Source organism: Schistocerca gregaria, chromosome 6 (assembly GCF_023897955.1).
Source record: "Schistocerca gregaria isolate iqSchGreg1 chromosome 6, iqSchGreg1.2, whole genome shotgun sequence".
NCBI lineage: Eukaryota > Metazoa > Arthropoda > Insecta > Orthoptera > Acrididae > Schistocerca > Schistocerca gregaria.
Window position 1 is genome coordinate 236,686,304 of NC_064925.1, and position 21,328 is coordinate 236,707,631.

Here is a 21,328-nt window from a genome sequence, read left to right on the forward strand (position 1 = left end):
GAAAGAAAGTGCACACCCCGCTGCAGAGTGAAAATCTCGTTCTGGAAACATCCCCCAGGCTGTGGCTAAGCCAAGTCTCCGCAGTAACCCCACAACTTCAGCCAGTACCTCGTCTCCTACCTTCCAAACTTCACAGAAGCTCTCCTGCGAACCTTGCGTAAATAGCACTACTGAAAGAAAGTGCACACCCCGCTGCAGAGTGAAAATCTCGTTCTGGAAACATCCCCCAGGCTGTGGCTAAGCCAGGTCTCCGCAATAACCCCACAACTTTACTTCAGCCAGTACCTCGTCTCCTACCTTCCAAACTTCACAGAAGCTCTCCTGCGGACCTTGCATAACTAGCACTACTGAAAGAAAGGATATTGCGGAGACATGACTTAGCCACAGCCTGGGGGATGTTTCCAGAATGAGATTTTCACTCTAAGCCATGTCTCCGCAATATCCTTTCTTTCAGGAGTGCTAGTTCTGCAAGGTTCGCAGGGGAGCTTTTGTAAAGTTTGGAAGGTAGGAGACGAGATACTGGCAGACGCAAAGCAGTGAGGACGGGGCGTGAGACGTGCTTCGGTAGCTCAGATGGTAGAGCACTTGCCCGCTAAAAATATAAGCCTCGAGTTCGAGTCTCAGTCCGGCACACAGTTTTAATCTGCCAGGAAGTTTCATATCAGCGCACACCCCGCTGCAGAGTGAAAAATCTAGTTCTGGAAGCTTTAGTATTTCGATCCTTTTGACCGATGGTCTGCAGAACTTCAGCTGTTCACTTAAGTAATAAAATAAAATTCCTGCAGCCGTTGTTTTGATGTGATTTTATCCTATGGCAACCAGTTTCGGTGACTCAACAGACCATCTTCAGGCTTTCACCAGAGCCCAGTTTTAATCATTACACATCATGTTATTCTATTACAGTGTAATCAGTTTCGGTGACTCAACACACCATCCTCAGGCTTTCTTTCCGTCGGTGTTGTCGTCTCTTATTCTCAACCGGGTGTAGTTGGGGGTGACGCCTTCAGAGACATATCTTTTGTTGAAGTTGATGGCTGATGCTAGATTCTTTAGCTTTATCTTGTTAGTAATATATCCGCAAGACTGTCCCATTATCCGGTAAGGTGTTTCAAGTATTTGTAGCTACATGCAAAAAAAATAACTAGATGTATGTTACTAAGTAATGTGACAGTCCTGCAGTTTTATTATAGACAACACCGACGGAAAGAAAGCCTGAAGATGGTGTGTTGAGTCACCGAAACTGATTACACTGTAATAGAATAACATGATGTGTAATGGTTAAAACTGGGCTCTGGTGAGCTACAGATAAAGGAAGCTTCTCATATGATCATCCAAGTTAATTGTTGGAAATTATAACTGTACGCAACGGAAATGTCTTACTGAATGTAATTTAATAGGGTTCCAGTCAAACATGACAATGTGGGCACCACATCACGTGCATGGACTTATTTATGGTAGGAAGGGTCATCTAATCTATTCAGAAACAAGTGGTCATTATAATGGTCGTATAGCAGGGGAACACCAAACTTCAAGCCTGCAGCATGAGCAGTCTGCGTGGCGTCCACGGTGTGGCCTGTCACACGGCTTTGCTCCTTCCCTCTCGGAAGTGCACAGGTCAGTGTGACGTTGCATTGTGCATACAGGTGAGCCATTTTTCGGTCGGCACAACTCTCTCAGTTCGGCACAATCGATCTGTCAGAGCTGTTTAACCTTCTTCGAGTGAAACGCATTCAAAATCCTAGTGGCTGATTGCACAAAGAGAGGTAGTCTAGCGACCTATCGTCTCATTATTTTTTTAAATTAATGGGAATGACAAAGGATCCGGATTACAATACTCCAAATGGTTCAAATGGCTCTGAGCACTATGGGACTCGACTGCTGTGGTCATTAGTCCCCTAGAACTTAGAACTACTTAAACCTAAGGACATCACACACATCCATGCCCGAGGCAGGATTCGAACCTGCGACCGTAGCAGTCGCACGGTTCCGGACTGCGCGCCTAGAACCGCGAGACCACCGCGGCCGGCTACAATACTCCATTCGCATTAGCGACAGGTGTTGCATACTTGCTACGGCCGGGAGAGCGGCATACTGACCACATTCCCTTCCATATCCGCATCCAGTGATGCCAATGGTGTGAGGACGACACGGCGGCCGGTCGGCTCCGTTGGGCTTTCATGGCCTGTTTGGGCGGAGTTAAGTTTATTTTTTTGCATGAGAAACCCCTTTTTTCAATTATGAAACTAACGAAGATACGATGACGTGGCAATTTGAGCGAGGAACTCTATGAAATTGCCTGAATCTGCCCATATAATAATAGTTTGTACCACATAAAAATTATATTATGGTTCGAGCGCTCCAAAAATAGTTAAATAATACTGAAAATTTGTTTTTTTTGTCACCTATGTTGTTATAAAATGTGAAGTACAAAGACAAGCAGTATCGCTCTCAGGCTGCGTGGCGTGCCGGTTGGGGAAATGTGAAGCGATGTTGAGCGCTTTGGCGCTCGTGTCGGGGCATGTCCCACCAGCCAAATTAATAGCCGATCCTGCATAAAGTGAATCATACTAATTTACCCACGTATATGAATAACTGAACATTCAAATCTTGTACACGACGTTGCTAATGGTGAATGATAGGCATCGCACATGTGAGTGGACACGTTAAATGCTAAATTATGCAGTTAAAACACGAATAGGGACAGTGACTGTAAGTATTATTTGTAAATTGCAGGAACAATACCCAAAAATAGGATCGAAGACTAGTGAGATTGCCAAAGAGCATACATAAAGCCGACTAGCTACTACAACGATATAGCTGGCTCCTCAGTGGACTGAACAAATATTGCGTACCTACGAATGTGCCGATCGCAATGATTGCGCCTCTTACCACACTCACAACATCATACAGACGATAAGCCTGTAGAAACTGGCTACTCAGAGATCAGCTCTCTTTCTGTTCTCTGTACTCTGTTTTCTGGGCGACAGCAAGAGTAATCATAACTGAATTTTCGTCTGACCGTTGGCGGGGTTGTTACTGCTACGAAGATACGGAATCAAGATGATTCCAGCCCGATGCCCGATGCTGACGTAATATGCTTAATAAGGTGTACTGTTCCATTTGAAGGCTCCATTGGTCTTTGTCAGTGTGATTCGTACGTTGATGACAGATTTCACGTGAGCGGTGAAGATGACGCTTTTCGGCGTCGAAACTGGTAGAATGCTTCGAATAAATGACGTTGGATTACAATACAGCTGTCGGTTTCGATTATCATTCTCCTAGTGCTCTATAACTTTACCGCCTTTCCCCAGTGCGGGAAATAGTCGGCTATTAGTGTGCGATTTCTGTGCAATAGAATTTAAGTAAAGATTTTAAATAACCATCTGGTGTCGCGAACTTTTACTATTTTCAATCAAGAGTGGTCTGAGGTTGGGAGGAGGGCAGTAAATCTCTCTTACTAGATGTCATAATATCCTAAATAGGCTATGAGGAACCTGACACATAGGCACAGCGGAGAAAGAAGTCTATGTTTTCTCGGCATATACTTCACGATGAACGACCAATTGTAGAAAGGAATACCGTGAACGAATGAGTAGATACTGGGAACTCAAACTCATTCCTTGGTTGAACACAACGAATAAAATATATGTCCTACAATTTCCAGTTATTAATGAAAGTTATACAATTTTCGGATCAGAACCGCACAATCAATATTCAAAACAATCCTCCTCTTATATCGGGAAACCTATGAATTTAATCGGATTACACGTTTTCGAATCCCCAGAATGGTGGCGAATGGTTTCGAGGGCTTCTGCGAAACGTTGATGATGCATCAGTCCAATAAGACTGTCTGCTGTACAGATCGAATATTGTCGGTAGTGTCATAGATAATAATCTCAGTAATCCACGCAATGCCAGGGTAACGCGAGCTGAGTGTACCTGCCGTAACAATCTATATATGATTTCACGCATTACCCGCGCACCTCAAAGAACGTGACTGAAATTTGCTGGAGCCCCATCACGTACTTTTCTACAGGCTCTCACGTCTTTGAGGGGGAACATTCTGCGGCATCTCTGGAAAAGCGTTTTGAACAAATTCTTGCTCATCGATCTTTTTACAGGCACAATAATTTCTACTAACTTTTGCCTATAGTCATTCGCTCGCTCTGTTTTGAACCCAGAGTACAATGGTCTCTACTTCCTCAACATTTTACGAATTTTGTTATTAAATAGCGGTGGGTGTTTTCCGTGCTTATGCCCTTCCTCGGCACATTTTTCTCCAGAGCGGGATTTACAATCAGTTGAAACTTGGCCCATAACTTCTCTACGTTACGTTCAGTGTTTCCGAAACTAAATAACATTCATTCATTGTGTAAGTGGGCTGCTAAAACAGCCCTTCTCTTCTTAACAGAAATATTCTCGCAGTCTTCTTAAAAGATTTATCAAGTTCAGTAGCCATCGTTACTATAATATCATGATCACTAATCCCTGCCTCCGTACTGACGCTGCCGATAAGGCCAGGCCGGTTTCGACAGGGCCTAACATATTTCCATTGAGTGAGGACTGTGGATCTAGCTGCTCAAGACAGTTTTCTAAAAACATATTAAAACTGCTTCACAAGACTGCCGGCCTGTACCACCTGCAATGAATCCATAGACTTTCCAGTATACGAACGGTAGATTAAAGTCGCCTCAAATTAATATAGTATGACATCAGTATTTTCATGCCTCTGAGCGTATAGTTTCCTTTGATGATTCTGAAACTCTCAAGGCGGTATCTGGTGGCTGGTAAAAACATCCGACAAGTATCTTCGCCTAGAACTGTTAGAAGCGTCCATATAACTTCACATTCAGACTCACTTTCAACTTCAATAGACACAATTATTTTGCTTTGCAATGAACATTCTCCCGTCCCACCGCATCTCACGTGTCTTTTCGACATGCACTCTGTGCTTCATGAACTATTTGGACCTTCCTAATTCGGGTGTCAGCCACATCTCGGTTCCGAGATTAATTTGAGCGTGTCAACTGCCTCGGTGGGCAGTAACTTCGAGCGGTTTACTGTTATAAAAACACCATGTTGGCTCTACAGGTACTCTGCTACCCTTTTGTAGAGCACCAACAACCTAACATGTGGAGTCTTAAAAGTCTCCATCCTATAACGCAGTTCCATAAATCTGCAGTCAAGACCGTTGCAGAATCGACGGAGACTTTTGTTGAGACCCATCTACTCGGCTCCAAACCAAAGGCCCCGCTTTACTCGGGATAGTATACTGCAAATTGCGAGCACTGCTTGCACTCCACGAGCGAGGCCAGCTGTCTTCACCACTTCCGCCAGACGGAAGCATGTGATGGTTGGAGCATACCTGCAGGACGTTGGAGCTGAAGGCTGGTGCGACGATCTTGCGGTGCGCCTTCCACAGTTCTCCGCTGGCTGTGATCAGTGACTGGCCCATTAAGTTGCTGGCTAGTCTGTTGATGTAGCTGTCACGGGAAATCACTGAAGAATTCCCCAGCACACACGCGATGTCCTGTAGCGAAACACAGAGTTGCCATCCACTTTTAGACACTTTCGTTTATGCATATTTAGAACAAAACTTGGATAAAGAGAGATAAAAACGAAATATTAATCCGGCAGTGGTGTGTAGTGATATGGTACACCCCTTCTGATGATTTTCTATAGTTAATTACCAGACTCCCTACCACACGGCTTTGTAGTTCCATATAACTGCTACGGAATGTCAGTACAGCGGTACAAGAGAATTACTGTAACTTTAGTTGAGAACAAGACTTCGTGAGACGCTACGCTGTTGAAACAAGTTCGAGCATGATGAGGTATGTGAAACCCCAACACACCATTCCCGTCCCGTAAGCAGAGAGAATCAAGGTAGCTATATCATTGCATTTTTGTGCTTTTTTTGGTATATGATATGGTATTTGGTCACATAACTAATAGTAAATATTGTTATACGTGGACTGTTGTAGGCCAGAAGGGGACATAGTACGAGCGTTGGTTGAACATAATGAGGGGGCAGCAGATTCCGATGATGGAGATGAGGAGGATGCTGTTATTGACAGTGATCACAACACATCAGAGCAGGAAGCAGATGAAAACGATGAAGACGAGGTCCAAGATAGTTATTATCTGCGGAAAGATGGAAGGAGTAAATTGAGAAAAGAATTTCCATAACATAATGTTAGAACAAGGCTGCACCATGTTATTACTCATCTTCCAGGCCTCGTTGATGATGACAAAAAATTATATACCATTAGAATGTTTCAATCTCGTTATATATCCAAATATTTTTGTCTAAAGTGTTTTTTTTTTTACGAATAAGCGCCTGTAGACTCAGAGAAAAAAGTAGTCACAAAAAAAACGTAGTAAAGTCATAACGAAGCATTAAATGATTGCAGTGGGCTTCTGTCCTCGTTTTTATGACCAAGATATTTGAACAGCCAGGAAAGAAGTAAGGCTCCAGTTAGAGAGTAATTGTAAGAAGCTATTCTCTGTCAGTGAATATATTACTTTCGATGAGAAATTAGAACCTATTACACAATATTTCTAACTGGTTGACTAATATTAAACAACATTATTTAATTTCGTTGTTGTCACTACAAGATAATAACATAAAAAGATATTAATGCCTAGTAATAACTTACAATTGATTAAATAAGTAATTTCAGCGTTAAATTAGTCGAAATATGCAGAAAATTACATGAGATACAGTACACCTCACACATCATTAGCTTTAGAATTCCATGCTAAACAAGTACCGGATTAATAGTGTTTCATGTGGGAAGTACGGCAAAAATAATCATGAAACAATTATCATCGACCAGAAATAAAACTACAAAAATTGTTCAATGAATTGAACGGTCAGATACGAAATGGCAACAAAAGAATGTTTTCATGAACACAAGAATCTTACTGCTAATACATATTGGATGTAGCAAGATGTTTCTGAAACTGTATTCCACAATTGCATCGTTCTGAGGTATATAATAATTAAATTTATTAAAAAATATATATGAAATATCTTACAGAAAACGTATATGTGGTGTCACAGCCAGATACCACACTTGCTAGGTGGTAGCCTCTAAATCGGCCGCGGTCCGTTAGTATACGTCGGACCCGCGTGTCATCACTATCAGTGGTTGTAGACCGAGCGCCGCCACATGGCAGGTCTAGTCTAGAGAGACTCCTTAGCACTCGCCCAGTTGTACAGCCGACTTTGCTAGCGATGGTTCACTGTCTACATACGTTCTCATTTGCAGAGACGACAGTTTAGCATAGCCTTCAGCTACGTCATTTGCTACGTCGAAGCAAGGTGCCATATTCAGTTACTATAATTCATATTTAAATGAATGTATTCTGAACACATAATATTGTGAATCATCTACCGTCAAGAGCGACGTTCATCATTAATGGATTAAAGTTAAGTATCAAGCTAATTATGTCCGCTTTCTGAATTCTCATTCCTTATCATGTTCCAGACCTCACGTAAGTATAGTTCTTCTCTTTTCACGCCAGCCTGCGTGAGCTAAAACGCGTGCATTTCGGCCTTCACTCGTAACACGGTGTTGGCTCTTCTGCTAACACAAAAGTACACAAAGACACACGTTTGTTTAAATGCAATGTTGCGTCTACATTTCAAAACATTTGGTAAAAAATTTTCGGATATTTGCTAGTGGCAACATTTACAATTTCTGTATTAGTACAAACGTAATGTTCGTTTCTTCAAAATCTCAAATCTCCAAAAGTTCTTCACAGATTGCTTTGAAATTTTGACCCAACGTTAATTTCTAATAGGAAGTGTTTTTGGGTTCCCAGTTCTGTAATATATGTACACAGAGTGAATCACCCAAAGATTGCACCGCAAATACTGCGGAAATTTGCTGCTGGTGTGCGGTTTTCAAAGAATGGGTTGGTAGTCAGGGGCTCATATTGTCCGCCGATAAACGGACTGTAAAAGTAGTTTGAAAGTGTACTTTTGTGCTAACATACACTATTACAAATGCAACAATACCTATTGACATTAACAGCTTAACAATGTAAATTAGAATGTCAATGGTGTTTGTTGTAGGATTAGTGCGATTCGTTTGTGAGATATCGTATTTTGAAAAGTTTCCCCACCATCACTTGTTTGACATTCAACGTGGGTATTTGATAGGTACGACTTTGTTACGTTTCGTTACAGTGTGCTTGTGTGTATCTTCAGTGCATCGTGACTTGCTAGCGAGTTAGTGTGTGATAGTCCAAGCAGTACGTCGAGACTGGGCCTTGGGATTTAGCAATGCAGAAAATGCCAACATGCTCGAGCTGTAGGGTGTAGGAAGAATGCAGTACGTTGTTGTTAGATGTCAACCGTCTCGACAATTATTTATCAACCCATCCAACCAGTTACGTGATAGTAGTTGTGTGAAACCTAGACAACGTAACAGAAGGAAATAAGTGAGGACAGAAGTGGGAGAAATTAATGTTATTGCTGCTGTGATAGTTGATCCGCACGTTAGCTTCCACGCGATCCCACGAGGAAGTAGCATGGGTCACGCAAGTGACCTACAGGTTCTCCTTCGATTTAGATTCTAATTCTATCACATCTCTCTCCACCAAGTGCTGCATGGAAATTATTATGAGAAACGTGTTAACATCTCTCTTCTACCGGGAAAGCAGAGAGACGCTGTCCACAGGGACATACCAACTACACCCCAGGATATGCAACGACGTATTACTGCAGCCTACTCGGACATCTCCGCTTAAATGCCAACACGTGTGCGGCAGTTGCTCCATACCACACTGAAAGCGCGTATTGCCGCTGCCGGTGCTCATTTAGAACGCAACTTATGATAGTCAGTAGTCTCGTTACTGGTGAGAATCCAAAAATCTAATTTAACAGGTATGTTGTTCTTCAGTGTATGCTACCACCAGTATTTTACAAATGTCGATGTGGGAACTTTTAAAAATACGGTATCTCGTAAACAACTCGCACTAGAATTCTGCAACAATCATCACTGACATTATAATTTGGCGCAACATTTCCGCAATATTTGCCGTGCATGTTTTAGGTTATTCACCATGTATTTTAGTTCATATCATATACCAATAAACGCGTATAACACATAAAGGAAAAATACTGTAACCGAAGTCTCAAAATTCGCGATTTACTTTGAATTTGTAAGAAACATATAGGCACGTATAGTGAAACATTGACAGCAAACAGGAAAGTTTCATTTGTGGCTTATTGGTATATGATTAGGATATTATTATATGATCTGCATTTGCAATAAAAAAAATAGCCGGCCGATGTGGCCGAGCGATTCTAGACGCTTCAGTGTGGAACCGCGCGATCGCTACGGTCGCAGGTTCGAATTCTGCCTCGGGCATGGATGTGTGTGATGTCCTTAGGTTAGTTAGGTTTAAGTAGTTCTAAGTTCTAGGGGACTGATGACCTCAGAAGTTAAGTCTCATAGTGCTCAGAGCCATTTTTGTAATAAAAATAAACAAGGCTCAACATCCGATAGAGGGGGCAAAGAGGAGATGGACAGAGGTTTTTGAGGAAATTGACATAGGAAACGGGAAAGAGGAGATGGGGAGAGAGAGAGAGAGAGAAAGAGAGAGAGAGAGAGAGAGAGAGAGAGAGAGAGAGAGAGAGAGAGAGAAAGAGGGTAGGTGGAGATAGAGAAAGAGGTGGGAGGAGAAGATGGACAGAGGATGGGGAGGCAGCGAGGAGGAGAGAGAGGGAGCAAGAGGAGATGTTAAGAGAGGGGAAAAGAAGAAGATGGACATAGAAGAAGATAGATAGAAGGGGAAGGAGGAGGAGATGGGTTAAGAAAGAGGAGGCGGAGTTGGTCAAGGACTGGGGAGAGAAGAAGATTAGGACCTACATGCAATTCCCATACATATTAGAAACGTGTGATTTCCCTTTTTTTATTGAAGCAGGCCGGAAGGGTGGAAATAAAAAGTTGGTAACAGTAAAGTTGGAAAGTTGTTGCGGAAGACAAAGAATACCTGAAATTTATGACATATGTTGACACCACCGACAGGCATTGGTTGGCGGATAGGTCGTTATTTCAGTGTTTAAATTTTCCTACCGCCACAGACTCCTGTGGAAGGAAGATGGCAGAGTCATGAGGACCTGGATACGGTGTGTTACTGGCAGTTTAAAGTTTCATAAACGGACGTCCCAATTCTAGGGTGGTTATGTGTAACTACACGGGAACAGATTTACTGCAGTAATATGAAATCGACAGTTGTGACAATGGAAGTTGCGTGATCTCTTGTTGAACCCGGTCGTGTCCTATTATTCGATAACAGTTTTTTATCAGAACAGGGAGCTAAGAGGCAGCCGGAGACAGCTCTGATCGAGGAAAGAAAATGGCACGGCTTATTAAAGCTGGAGTACAGGACATTGTTCCTGGAAAATATGCACTCTTTGATTTTGGTGTACCGTTCTGACCTTCGTATTTTTGAACTTCCGTTTCGAGGCATTCTTCTTTGTTGAGAGTTCTACAACGGGCTGAAAATGGATTAGTTAATGTTGTACGATCCCCGAATGTATTTGAGCGTAAGCTGATTTCTAGAGAGAAGAGGTTAGCTATGCCAATGTTGAGACATTTTTATATAGTTTCATATGCCTAAATGAGTCTTTCGAAACTTATCAAAAACTTTATTTGTAACAATGCAGTACAAAGGGCATGATTAGGCCGTGATTAGTAATCCCACCGACCTTTTTCAGCGTGCATGTTTAGCGTGGAAACGTGACAGAATGGGACAAAGGAGCCATCACGTTCAGACGAGCCCATTACTACACTGTTTATAGTTCTTGGTGCACCAATAAAGGCTATTCGTTGTGACTGAAAGTAATAGTGTGCCAGCCCCAGCCATGAAAAACGGCGTAAAGTCAGTTGTCGTTGGAAATCATAACCGTCAAGGACTCACGCACTTCGCCCGAGACAATAGCTCAATCCCGATAGGCATTTTTGCGGTCAGTGAATGGAGTTCAAATTCAATCAGTTTCCCAGTGAGTATTCCGAAGATATCTGCATCCAGTTAGCACGTGGAGACTGTCCAAAAGTTTCGAAAACTGAGTCGGGGATTATCCAATATAGCTTTATTATCTATCACATTCCTTTGATTACTAGGAGTTAATAAGCTAGCTAGTTTGCCTAAAAACTAGGCTATTTACAAAACATGAATAATTTAAGATTTCATTGTCATTGTTCATTTCTACACATTTACCTGATTACTGAACTGCTGATAGAATAGCTGAGAAGGATATACAGACAAGTGAAAAAGTATCCATACAATCAGTGCTGAATATATGTTAGCAATAATAGCACTCAATTAACTCTGGAATAATGAAGATCGTTAGTTCGCTACTGAAATAGAATCCCACATGCAGGCAAGCATACCAGCGTAATTCAATAGCAATTACTATTGTATATGAAAGGCGTTATTAAAAATAATGTCCCTCCACTATTCAGTTACTGAGAAATGTTAATCCCTAATTCAATTTCTGAAAAATCTAGTAAGCAACAACAGCTTACTTTTAACTGCCGTAAACATATAAAAGCGTCTTGTCCGGAGCCATTTTAGGTCAGTCTGCAGCGAGTTTGACAGGAGAAAGAGCTATGTCCGCCGATACGAGGAAATTTACAGCAGACGATGCAGTACAAATTTCAAGTCAGAAAGTGTACCGGATTTTATCCAGATTTTGTTTGTGGGAGTTTTTTTGATCATCCAGTGACTGTACTGAATGCTGAATGATTAGTTGGACACAGAGTGTGTTATTATTATTACTGTTATTATGAACTGTGTCTAACTTCTGTCATACTTGCTGTGAGGCAGATTAGCCTGTGAGCAGTATCAATTAATGAGGGCGTCGTGTTTGTGCCTATTCGAAATTTGGATCTGAAACACAGAGTCACAAGAGCATAATTCTGTGACTGCATTAAATATTTGTCCACCACAATTAAATTTTTGTGTACAGATACTTCAGTGTCAGGTCACTGCACATGAAGAAGCACATTATAGGTCATCAATCTAGTGTAGTATGTGGCTTTCGGATTGTCTGTCATAATTTAAGTAAATTGGATTAGAACTGGCGATAAATAGTGGTTCATTCAAAATCTAAGAGAAAAATAAGTGTTCCAACTTCAAAAAACGGTTTGAACTGCAAATAACTGTTAGAACTGCAAATTTGGTGTAGACTACACTCCTGGAAATGGAAAAAAGAACACATTGACACCGGTGTGTCAGACCCACCATACTTGCTCCGGACACTGCGAGAGGGCTGTACAAGCAATGATCACACGCACGGCACAGCGGACACACCAGGAACCGCGGTGTTGGCCGTCGAATGGCGCTAGCTGCGCAGCATTTGTGCACCGCCGCCGTCAGTGTCAGCCAGTTTGCCGTGGCATACGGAGCTCCATCGCAGTCTTTAACACTGGTAGCATGCCGCGACAGCGTGGACGTGAACCGTATGTGCAGTTGACGGACTTTGAGCGAGGGTGTATAGTGGGCATGCGGGAGGCCGGGTGGACGTACCGCCGAATTGCTCAACATGTGGGGCGTGAGGTCTCCACAGTACATCGATGTTGTCGCCAGTGGTCGGCGGAAAGTGCACGTGCCCGTCGACCTGGGACCGGACCGCAGCGACGCACGGATGCACGCCAAGACCGTAGGATCCTACGCAGTGCCGTAGGGGACCGCACCGCCACTTCCAAGCAAATTAGGGACACTGTTGCTCCTGGGGTATCGGCGAGGACCATTCGCAACCGTCCCGCACACCGTTAGGCCGTCTTCCGCTAACGCCCCAACATCGTGCAGCCCGCCTCCAGTGGTGTCGCGACAGGCGTGAATGGAGGGACGAATGGAGACGTGTCGTCTTCAGCGATGAGAGTCGCTTCTGCCTTGGTGCCAATGATGGTCGTATGCGTGTTTAGCGCCGTGCAGGTGAGCGCCACAATCAGGACTGCATACGACCGAGGCACACAGGGCCAACACCCGACATCATGGTGTGGAGAGCAATCTCCTACACTGGCCGTACACCTCTGGTGATCGTCGATGGGACACTGAATAGTGCACGGTACATCCAAACCGTCATCGAACCCATCGTTCTACCATTCCTAGACCGGCAAGGGAAGTTGCTGTTCCAACAGGACAATGCATTTCCGCATGTATCCCGTGCCACCCAACGTGCTCTAGAAGGTGTAAGTCAACTACCCTGGCCAGCAACATCTCCGGATCTGTCCCCCATTGAGCATGTTTGGGACTGGATGAAGCGTCGTCTCACGCGGTCTGCACGTCCAGCACGAACGCTGGTCCAACTGAGGCACCAGGTGGAAATGGCATGGTAAGCCGTTCCACAGGAGTACATCCAGCATCTCTACGATCGTCTCCATGGAAGAATAGCAGCCTGCATTGCTGCGAAAGGTGGATATACACTGTACTAGTGCCGACATTGCGTATGCTCTGTTGCCTGAGTCTATGTGCCTGTGGTTCTGTCAGTGTGATCATGTGATGTATCTGACCCCAGGAATGTGTCAATAAAGTTTCCCCTTCCTGGGACAATGAATTCACGGTGTTCTTATTTCAATTTCCAGGAGTGTATATTATTCGCAATTGCCTATTTCCAACCACTCATTTCTCAGCCAGATTCGATGGAGGTGCAGCTATCGAGAACATATTTGTTCGGGTAAAGACAGATATGCTACAAGGTACATGCATTCATTCAGCAAAACAAACGAAAATTAGCTAGTAGACGACAAACGCTGAAATGACGAATACTCATGCACTCAATCGCACTTTGGATGGCCATCTAAACCACCCGATCTTTGAAATTATATAGAACTAATTCGAAAAATCAGCGAAATATATGTCAATATCCATGGAATATGGTAACAATTAGAGACCTAATTATAGTATTCTATTGATCACAGACATAAGGTGTCAGGTGTTTTTGGCAGCCCTTGGCCTAGCGAGTATTTTTTTACCTATTGGAAGAACGGGTATACAATACAGGGTCAAAAATTAAACACTATACACCTCCTTAAACGCAGACAAATTGAGAGAATCTGTTTCTTCTTTTGCATTAGGTGTAGTCTATGATGAATCATAGGCAGTTTATAGAAGCATCACTTGTTCGTGGGTTGTTCCTGAAAAAACCTGAAAAACCATGATTTTTTACTACGAAAATTGCCAACTGTGAGGATGGCACTTCTACAATTTATATTCGTAGCGTAAAGATAAACCTTTTTTATGTTCTCTTAATATGATATTCTTGGGGAACTCTGAAAATTTTTTTCGATATCATTATCGTTTGCGGAGATCAAGAGGTTCTAATTTTCTGTACATATGCACTTAAAATATGCAATGACGTAGTGAACACATGGCAAGGGTTTAGAGCCATTGCAGAGGTTCCGAGGTCAGCAAAAATGTTTAGGTGAATTTTTTCCACCAACATAACATTAAGACGAACCGTCTCTGTACAATGGGTACTTTACTCCTACTCAAATATGCCCAAAGTGATACTGCAGTGACAAAGATTAGCTGTAAAGGATCTCAACAAGACTGAAAATAACTTGCAATGATTGTTAAAAATTACGTAAAATGAAAAGACTTCACATTCAGTAAAATATTTCTTATAAGAGTTTTACTCTTTTAAGATACAAATCAGAAGCCGGTCTTTCTCGACGAATTGCTATCTGAGGCCAAAGTATCCAGAAAAATAGTAAAGTACACGATTTTATGTTAACCTTACATATTTAACATACTTATTTGTTGTTTATATGTGTCGAAGTACATAAACAAGTCGAAGTATATAATAAAATTTTCAAAACTTTACTGACCTATGGAATTTGGTATAAGTAAGGAGCACACCCTTCTGTAGCTGGGTAAAGAAGGTAACCAGTGGAAAGATATTCTTGTCGGATCAAGAGAAAAAAAACTAAATGCTCTTCTATAAGAGAGGGGAAACCAAATGCCTCAATTCTCATTCCGCCTTCCTCAGCAAAAATTAATGGATGCGAACATATTCACGGTTTTTGTGTTGGAAAAGAGTAACAGTGACGGTGGAAGAGATAGGAGGCAGTGCCAGTGGGACAGAAGAAGGGAGGAGGTAGTGATGATGGGAGGGAGAAAACAGTAGTCGAGGAGAAAGAGAGATGGATAAAGCTAATAGCAGTGGGCGCCAAAGGCAGAGCAAACAGTGAAACTGAACAATACGTATAAGTAGAGGCCATATAGGCCTAGAAGCCTGGGGGAGTCTGGCCTTCCCAGCTAGGCAAACTTTAACTTGTTAGTATAAGCGAGGGCGCATTTATGACCGAAATTTCAAACTCGTGGCTATAGAGGAAAAAATAAGCTGAACCGTCTAGAATTTTTGAACTACCGAGGTACGTTGGAGACAGTGAGACTGGAAGAGAATGACAAAAGAGATAGTATAAGTGAGATTGGAGACAGTGGTAGTGAGATATTCAATAAATAAATGGCAGAAAATGGAGAAGTGTGGGAGACACACATACAGACGAATAGAGGCAGTGAGTTGCTGAGTATGAATGCTTCACCACAATTAGAGATTAGGTAAAACGATTTAGAACGCCGTCCGTCAAAAAGAGTGAATATATTCGCATGACAAAATTTTTGGTGAGGAAAGCGAAATGAGGATTGAGGGAGCTGGTTCTCCACTTACGTGTCAGGGTCTTTCAAATAGAAACACATTCGCCTTTTTTGTACTCCAACAGAAACTTGTTGACTGCTTGCCGATATGAGACCGTTGTCATTGCTAGAGGCGGATTTACTCAATTCTAGGTCAGTGTCTCCTGGCAGTGACTGACGCTTTCCACTCGTGTTTACGTTACGTACCGGATGGTACGAAGGTCCAATATGGACTGTAATTATCGCGTGACATCGAAGCTTGTTAGACATGCCAATGCGTTAATGTGGAACCGATAAGTTCCAACTGTGTCCATCGCTGCAGTTCTGGTACTGTGCATGTTATGACGTTATGATATCGGCGCTATCATTTGACAAGCCATAACGTGAGTAAACATGAGAACTGCCGAATTTGGGGCACTGTTAATCCGCATGTTGTGCACTAAAAGGCATCCCACTCACCGTGTATGAATGCATGTGAATTCACAAGCACCTTTATTCTCGGTCCGTTCTTTTTTTGAAGAAAATACTCCCAGAGGGTCTGCCAGGTGCATAGCGGCATGTACTCGTTATTGAGACATACTCGTACAGCGTGTGATTCCTGGTTTGGAAGAGTTTAAGTGCGTAGAAACCACTTTCTTTGTGGAAGTTGGGGTAGCACCTCATGTTGCTCTCCCAGTGAAACACCTGCATACGGCAATCTTTCATGAACGTGTTATTTCCAGAGTTTTTCAGACCCACAGCCTGCAAGATTGACTTATCTGAATCCATGTGATTCTCGGCTCTATAGATACTTAAACGAATGCTTTCACCAGGAACACGTTCGGCCTCTACCTGCTCTCAACGACAGTATACAGGAACATGTTGCTCAGATTCCATCGGAACTGCTGCGGACAACTATTGATCATTTTTGAATAGATAAACCGTCTTGGCCGCAAAACAGGCTTCATCATTTTAACTTTTGCCAGTCACGCATTTTGCCGTGTTTAAGGCATCTTCATATATTGTGGCATAACTGGTGCTGAACACATAGGCTGCCGCCCATACAAATGTCTTAGCAGGAAAAAACCGTCATCAGTGTTTTAAGCAAATTACGTGATGTCCTGATACAAAATAGTGTTGAGTGTATAGGAAGTCATGTTCTAAAATGCACAAAAGCCCTTACTAGGCAGTTGCACTTGTCTGCGTTTTATGCATTTTGGACATGACTTCACGAATACTCAACATTATTTTCTCTCAGTACACCACTCAACGTGCTTAAAATATTGACTAAGGTGTTTCCCAGTTAAGAGATTCGCATGAATGCCAGCCTATGTGATTATCATCTTTTGTGCCAGTCAGCCTGCAGATGCCTTAAACAAGGCGAAACGCGTTATTGGAAAAGTGTAATATAATGAAGCGCGTTTCGCAGCCAAGACTCTCTCTTCAACATATTTATCACTCCTTGCTACATTTTTCCATCATGAATTAAAAAAACATTGTTGATCACATCTTTTTACGGATGCAGCATTTCGTCGACGTCTCTGGTACTCATCTCTGGTGCTCATACTGAACAAGTTATGTAAATGGCGGTTAACAATAAAATCAAGATACGGCCTTTCTCACTTGTTTGATCTTTTTGCCCACGTCCCATTCTTAATCCATTACAAATGGAAACATTTATATACGTACTCTCTTGAATTCACAGCGACAGATTTCCAGCTGGTGACCAAAACTGGGGCTATTTTATTTCAGCATATATCAGTTCCGTTCAAAATGGTCCAAATGGCTCTGAGTACTATGGGACTTAACATCTGAGGTCATCAGTCCCCTAGACTTAGAACTACTTAAACCAACTAGCCTAAGGACATCACACACATCCATGCTCGAGGCAGGATTTGAACCTGCGACCGTAGCAACAGCGCGGTTCCGGAATGAAGCGCCTGGAATCACTCGCTCACAGCGGCCGGCTTCAGTTCCGTATTATCGCAATAGCCTATCTACGAAGTTTCGCTGCCATACGAATATAACAAAAAAAAAAGAGTGTGAAATCTTATGGGACTGGGCTGCGAAGGTCATCAGTCCCTAGACAATAACGGTCCATATTGGATCTCTATGCGTAACTGCACTTAAATTATAATCATCCGATAGATTAGTAGAATAGCACAGTAAAGAATCCACCACCTTTCTCGGACAAGAGTTGTTGACTACCACATACTTCGTGATATGTGGGTGAAATATTGACAGAATAAGCATGGAGAGCTGCGTCAAACCAGTCTCAGGACTGAAGACCACAACAACAACAAGACACATTTGTCAACGAGAAAAGGAATTTGGCCCTGTTGAGCAATAAGATTTTTCGGTGAGACCCACAGTTCCAGCAGCTGCGCTTACCTGAGGGTCAGTGACGACGATGTAGAGCTTGGAGCCGATCCAGACACGGACGGTGGGTCCGTAGTGATCTATGAGCGCCAGTACCGTCTGGAAGGCGCGCTGGGGATTCCTGCAGAAGAGCGGCGCGTTGCCCACCAGAGGCCAGGGTTCGGGCCCCGGGATGCGCGCCGCCAGCTGCCGCAGCCGCTGCCGCCCCCACCACCAACGCCACAGCGGCCAGAACAGCGCCGCCAGCACCACAAGCACCGGCCACCCCGCCCATTGCACCTGCTGTGACGTCATCTTCAGCACCTGCTACTCCAGTCACATGCACAGCACACAGACACGGGTGCAAGTCCCGTGGAGACGGCTTCTCAGCTGCGTCGAGACCTACTCACTCCACCATACCCTTCTGTAGTATGACTTGCTGCACTTGTTGCAGTTTTCTGGCAGTAGTATCAATGCAGTTACCCTTAAGTTACCTTTTAAACTAATGTTCCACCAGTCAAGAAAAACAAACTGAATTAAAGAAGTCGGAACTATCAACCTCTCGTCAATCTTTGTCATGCGATGCTACAACGCTGCAGACGTTATCTGCCTGATTTACCGAAACATAGTTTACAGAGATATGAAAATAAGATTTTCCATACACAAAAGTAGCAGTAGTTGTGAACTGCACATTTAATAACCAGGTGATATTAGACACGAATGCAATGTGGTATTCATTTACTCGCAAGTTACTGAATCACGGCCACGAAGTTTTATATAAGGATGTCTAACATGCAATATAAAATAAAGGAGAGCTTGAACATTGTAATCTACCTTTTAGTTTTACCAACAAAGCCTCTGTGCTGATAATCTGAATAGCTTGGCGTGGTCACTATCTACGTAGCTAGTTATCTAGTCCCTAATCTCTAGTTAAACTACTTTTTGTAGCTCGATAGGCGTTGTTTTACGCCTTTGAAGAGCCTGTGTCACTCCTTGTTTCTACCTCAAACGCAGTGACAATTTCGTTGTTTCATACCGATAACAAATATTTTATAAATTTCATTGAAATTATCAGTGCAATGCCCCGGCTGAAATATTGGAATAAGTTCTTAATTTTAAATTAGTCGTCCTTTTAAAGCTCCCAGGAACAACTTTAACAAGAAACTGTGGTTGCATTATACGGTGGCATTAAAATCATTGGTTCATAAATTCAATTTCAGTCAAAATGCAGAAAGTCCGTCTTCTTCTTTCTGCTCAGTCCCACTCCAAAATTTACCTGTGACTGGTAGGTACAGCCTTGTACCAAAAGCTACTCCAGCAACGATAGCTTGCTGTTGACTGCACCGTCTATTATCTTCTGCCACACTATTTCAAGCTTCTTACATATCGCCTCCAGCAGACAGCTCCTGCTTACCGACACGTTTAAGCTGATTTTCCACTCTGCATTCATCGGTGGCATTAACTCTGCATAGGAAGCTATGTCAGTCACAAAAGGTCAAAGTTTTTTTTTATAGTTGTCACGGAATTGAAATAGTAGCTAACAGAGCAGGTACATAACATTACACTTGTGCACAGAATGCAGAATTACCCAACAAATTTGCTTACTGATAAAACTCAGAAAGTACAATGAGGGTCTTATACAGAGTCAAGGATTCCTTTTTGTGGTTTCAACTGTAAGAATAAATTCACAAGATCTCTAACCAAATTTTATATTTTATGAATAACCATACATCAACTTGATGAAAGCTTTCTGAGAAAATTAGGTCTCCTTCGAATCGTTCATCAAACAATGTTTACCTCGAAATGTGAAAGAACTGCCTAGGTTGTTTCTAGGCGCACTTATTAGTCTTGCATTCAAGTACAGGTATTATAAAACATGAGATCAGTGGAAATATGACTTGTGTTTTTCACTGGAAACCGTCTCTTAGACCAAGAGGAAAAGCGTGGAAAACATTATATACCTGGAGTACAAAAACAGTACAAGTATATTCATTGAAAATTAATGTGGGACTGAAAAACAGACGCACACGTCCAGCACCTCGTGAGAATAGTGAATACGAACTCTGAATGGTGTGATGGCTCCTGCGATCTGTGAAGCGAACGATTAGGTGTTACACACTCCTCAGCTATCTTGATAATCAGATATGAAGTATATTCCAATTAGTTATTACACTTCATACTAATAGCTGAATGCACACTGCAAACTACGATACAAATACTCTCCGTTTACGAAAAAGAAGCGAGAGTTGCGCTACTGACCGTAAGTGAACGTTACTTGAGCACACGTTATTCTGTCGCTACGTTCATAATGAAAGATTCTCCACTTCTCTAGCTTCCATATATATACGCTCGCGAGAGAGTCGGTGTTCCGGGATGCTTCCCACGCATCTTGCTGACGCGAAAGGATCCATTAATCTGTTCCAAGAACACAGAAGCAAGGTGTAATCTGAAATTTCCTAATGAGACTGATGACATACTGCTTACGTGGCAGGCGTGATAGACCTGTCTAATTACAGATAAATGCTGGGTTACGCACTTCGGAAATAACTGTATACGGAGATTACGTCTTCGAATGGAATAACAAATATGGCTTACTTTACAGAACGAAATAAGAAAAGGACAACAGAAGGACTACACACCACGTCCTCGAGTAACCATTTGACCTGGCGCACAACACGACTATTAAGATTTTCAAAATGTGTTAGTAGAAATTTTTCTAATTAAACGAAGGAAATATGAGGAATCTAAACATAGGTTTTAAATTTTAACTGGCCGTGTAATCCCCTGTGGGACGTACAAGCTTATTATCTGTCCATGCATATTATAAAAATGGATGTATGTACGTGTGTGTATGTACGTGTGTGTATCTGCATGTGTGTATGTGCGTGTGCATATGTTCGACATCTCCTTCTAAACCACTCCACCGATTCCAACCAAACATAGTATACATATCTCTTAACGTGAGGCAACTTCCGCTGTGGGATAGGAACCAGCAACCTACCACAGTTCAGGAAAGACGATGTCATACACTCTGAGATGAGTGAAAAAGTGCCACACCATGTCTGATGTTCAAATTTATTACTTCCTTCCTACTAATTCTATTCGTGACACATTTGGCAGACAATATCCACATATGCCGCTGACTGTATCTACAGATATATATCATTGTAGGACACATAGTTCAAGAACTATAAACACTAAGATGCGAGAAAAAAGTGCGCATCATGAACGATGTTGTATGGTAGCTTTTTTGACAGCTTTCAACTACGAAGTGCAAACTGTTGTGGGCGAAAACAACTGCCGTCTACAGATCTATGAAGATGCGTTTCCA

General features: G+C 42.5%; 1 protein-coding gene across 4 annotated transcripts in view; it reads right to left on the reverse strand.

The window, feature by feature from the left end:
• LOC126278486 (cytochrome P450 4C1-like) overlaps positions 1-20,314 on the reverse strand; it is a 50,146-nt gene extending 29,832 nt beyond the window's left edge. Inside the window, exons 1-3 of one of the 4 annotated variants that reach the window (XM_049978644.1) lie at positions 20,257-20,311; positions 18,031-18,324; positions 5,366-5,530 (exon numbers count right to left, since the gene is read on the reverse strand). In XM_049978644.1, coding sequence (XP_049834601.1) covers positions 5,366-5,530; positions 18,031-18,312 — 447 coding nt within the window. In that variant the 5' untranslated portion in view covers positions 18,313-18,324; positions 20,257-20,311. Of the gene's footprint in view, positions 1-5,365; positions 5,531-18,030 lie in introns of all 4 variants that reach the window. The other 3 variants (XM_049978646.1, XM_049978643.1, XM_049978645.1) reach the window with 3 other exon arrangements.
• Positions 20,315-21,328: the final 1,014 nt, after the last annotated feature.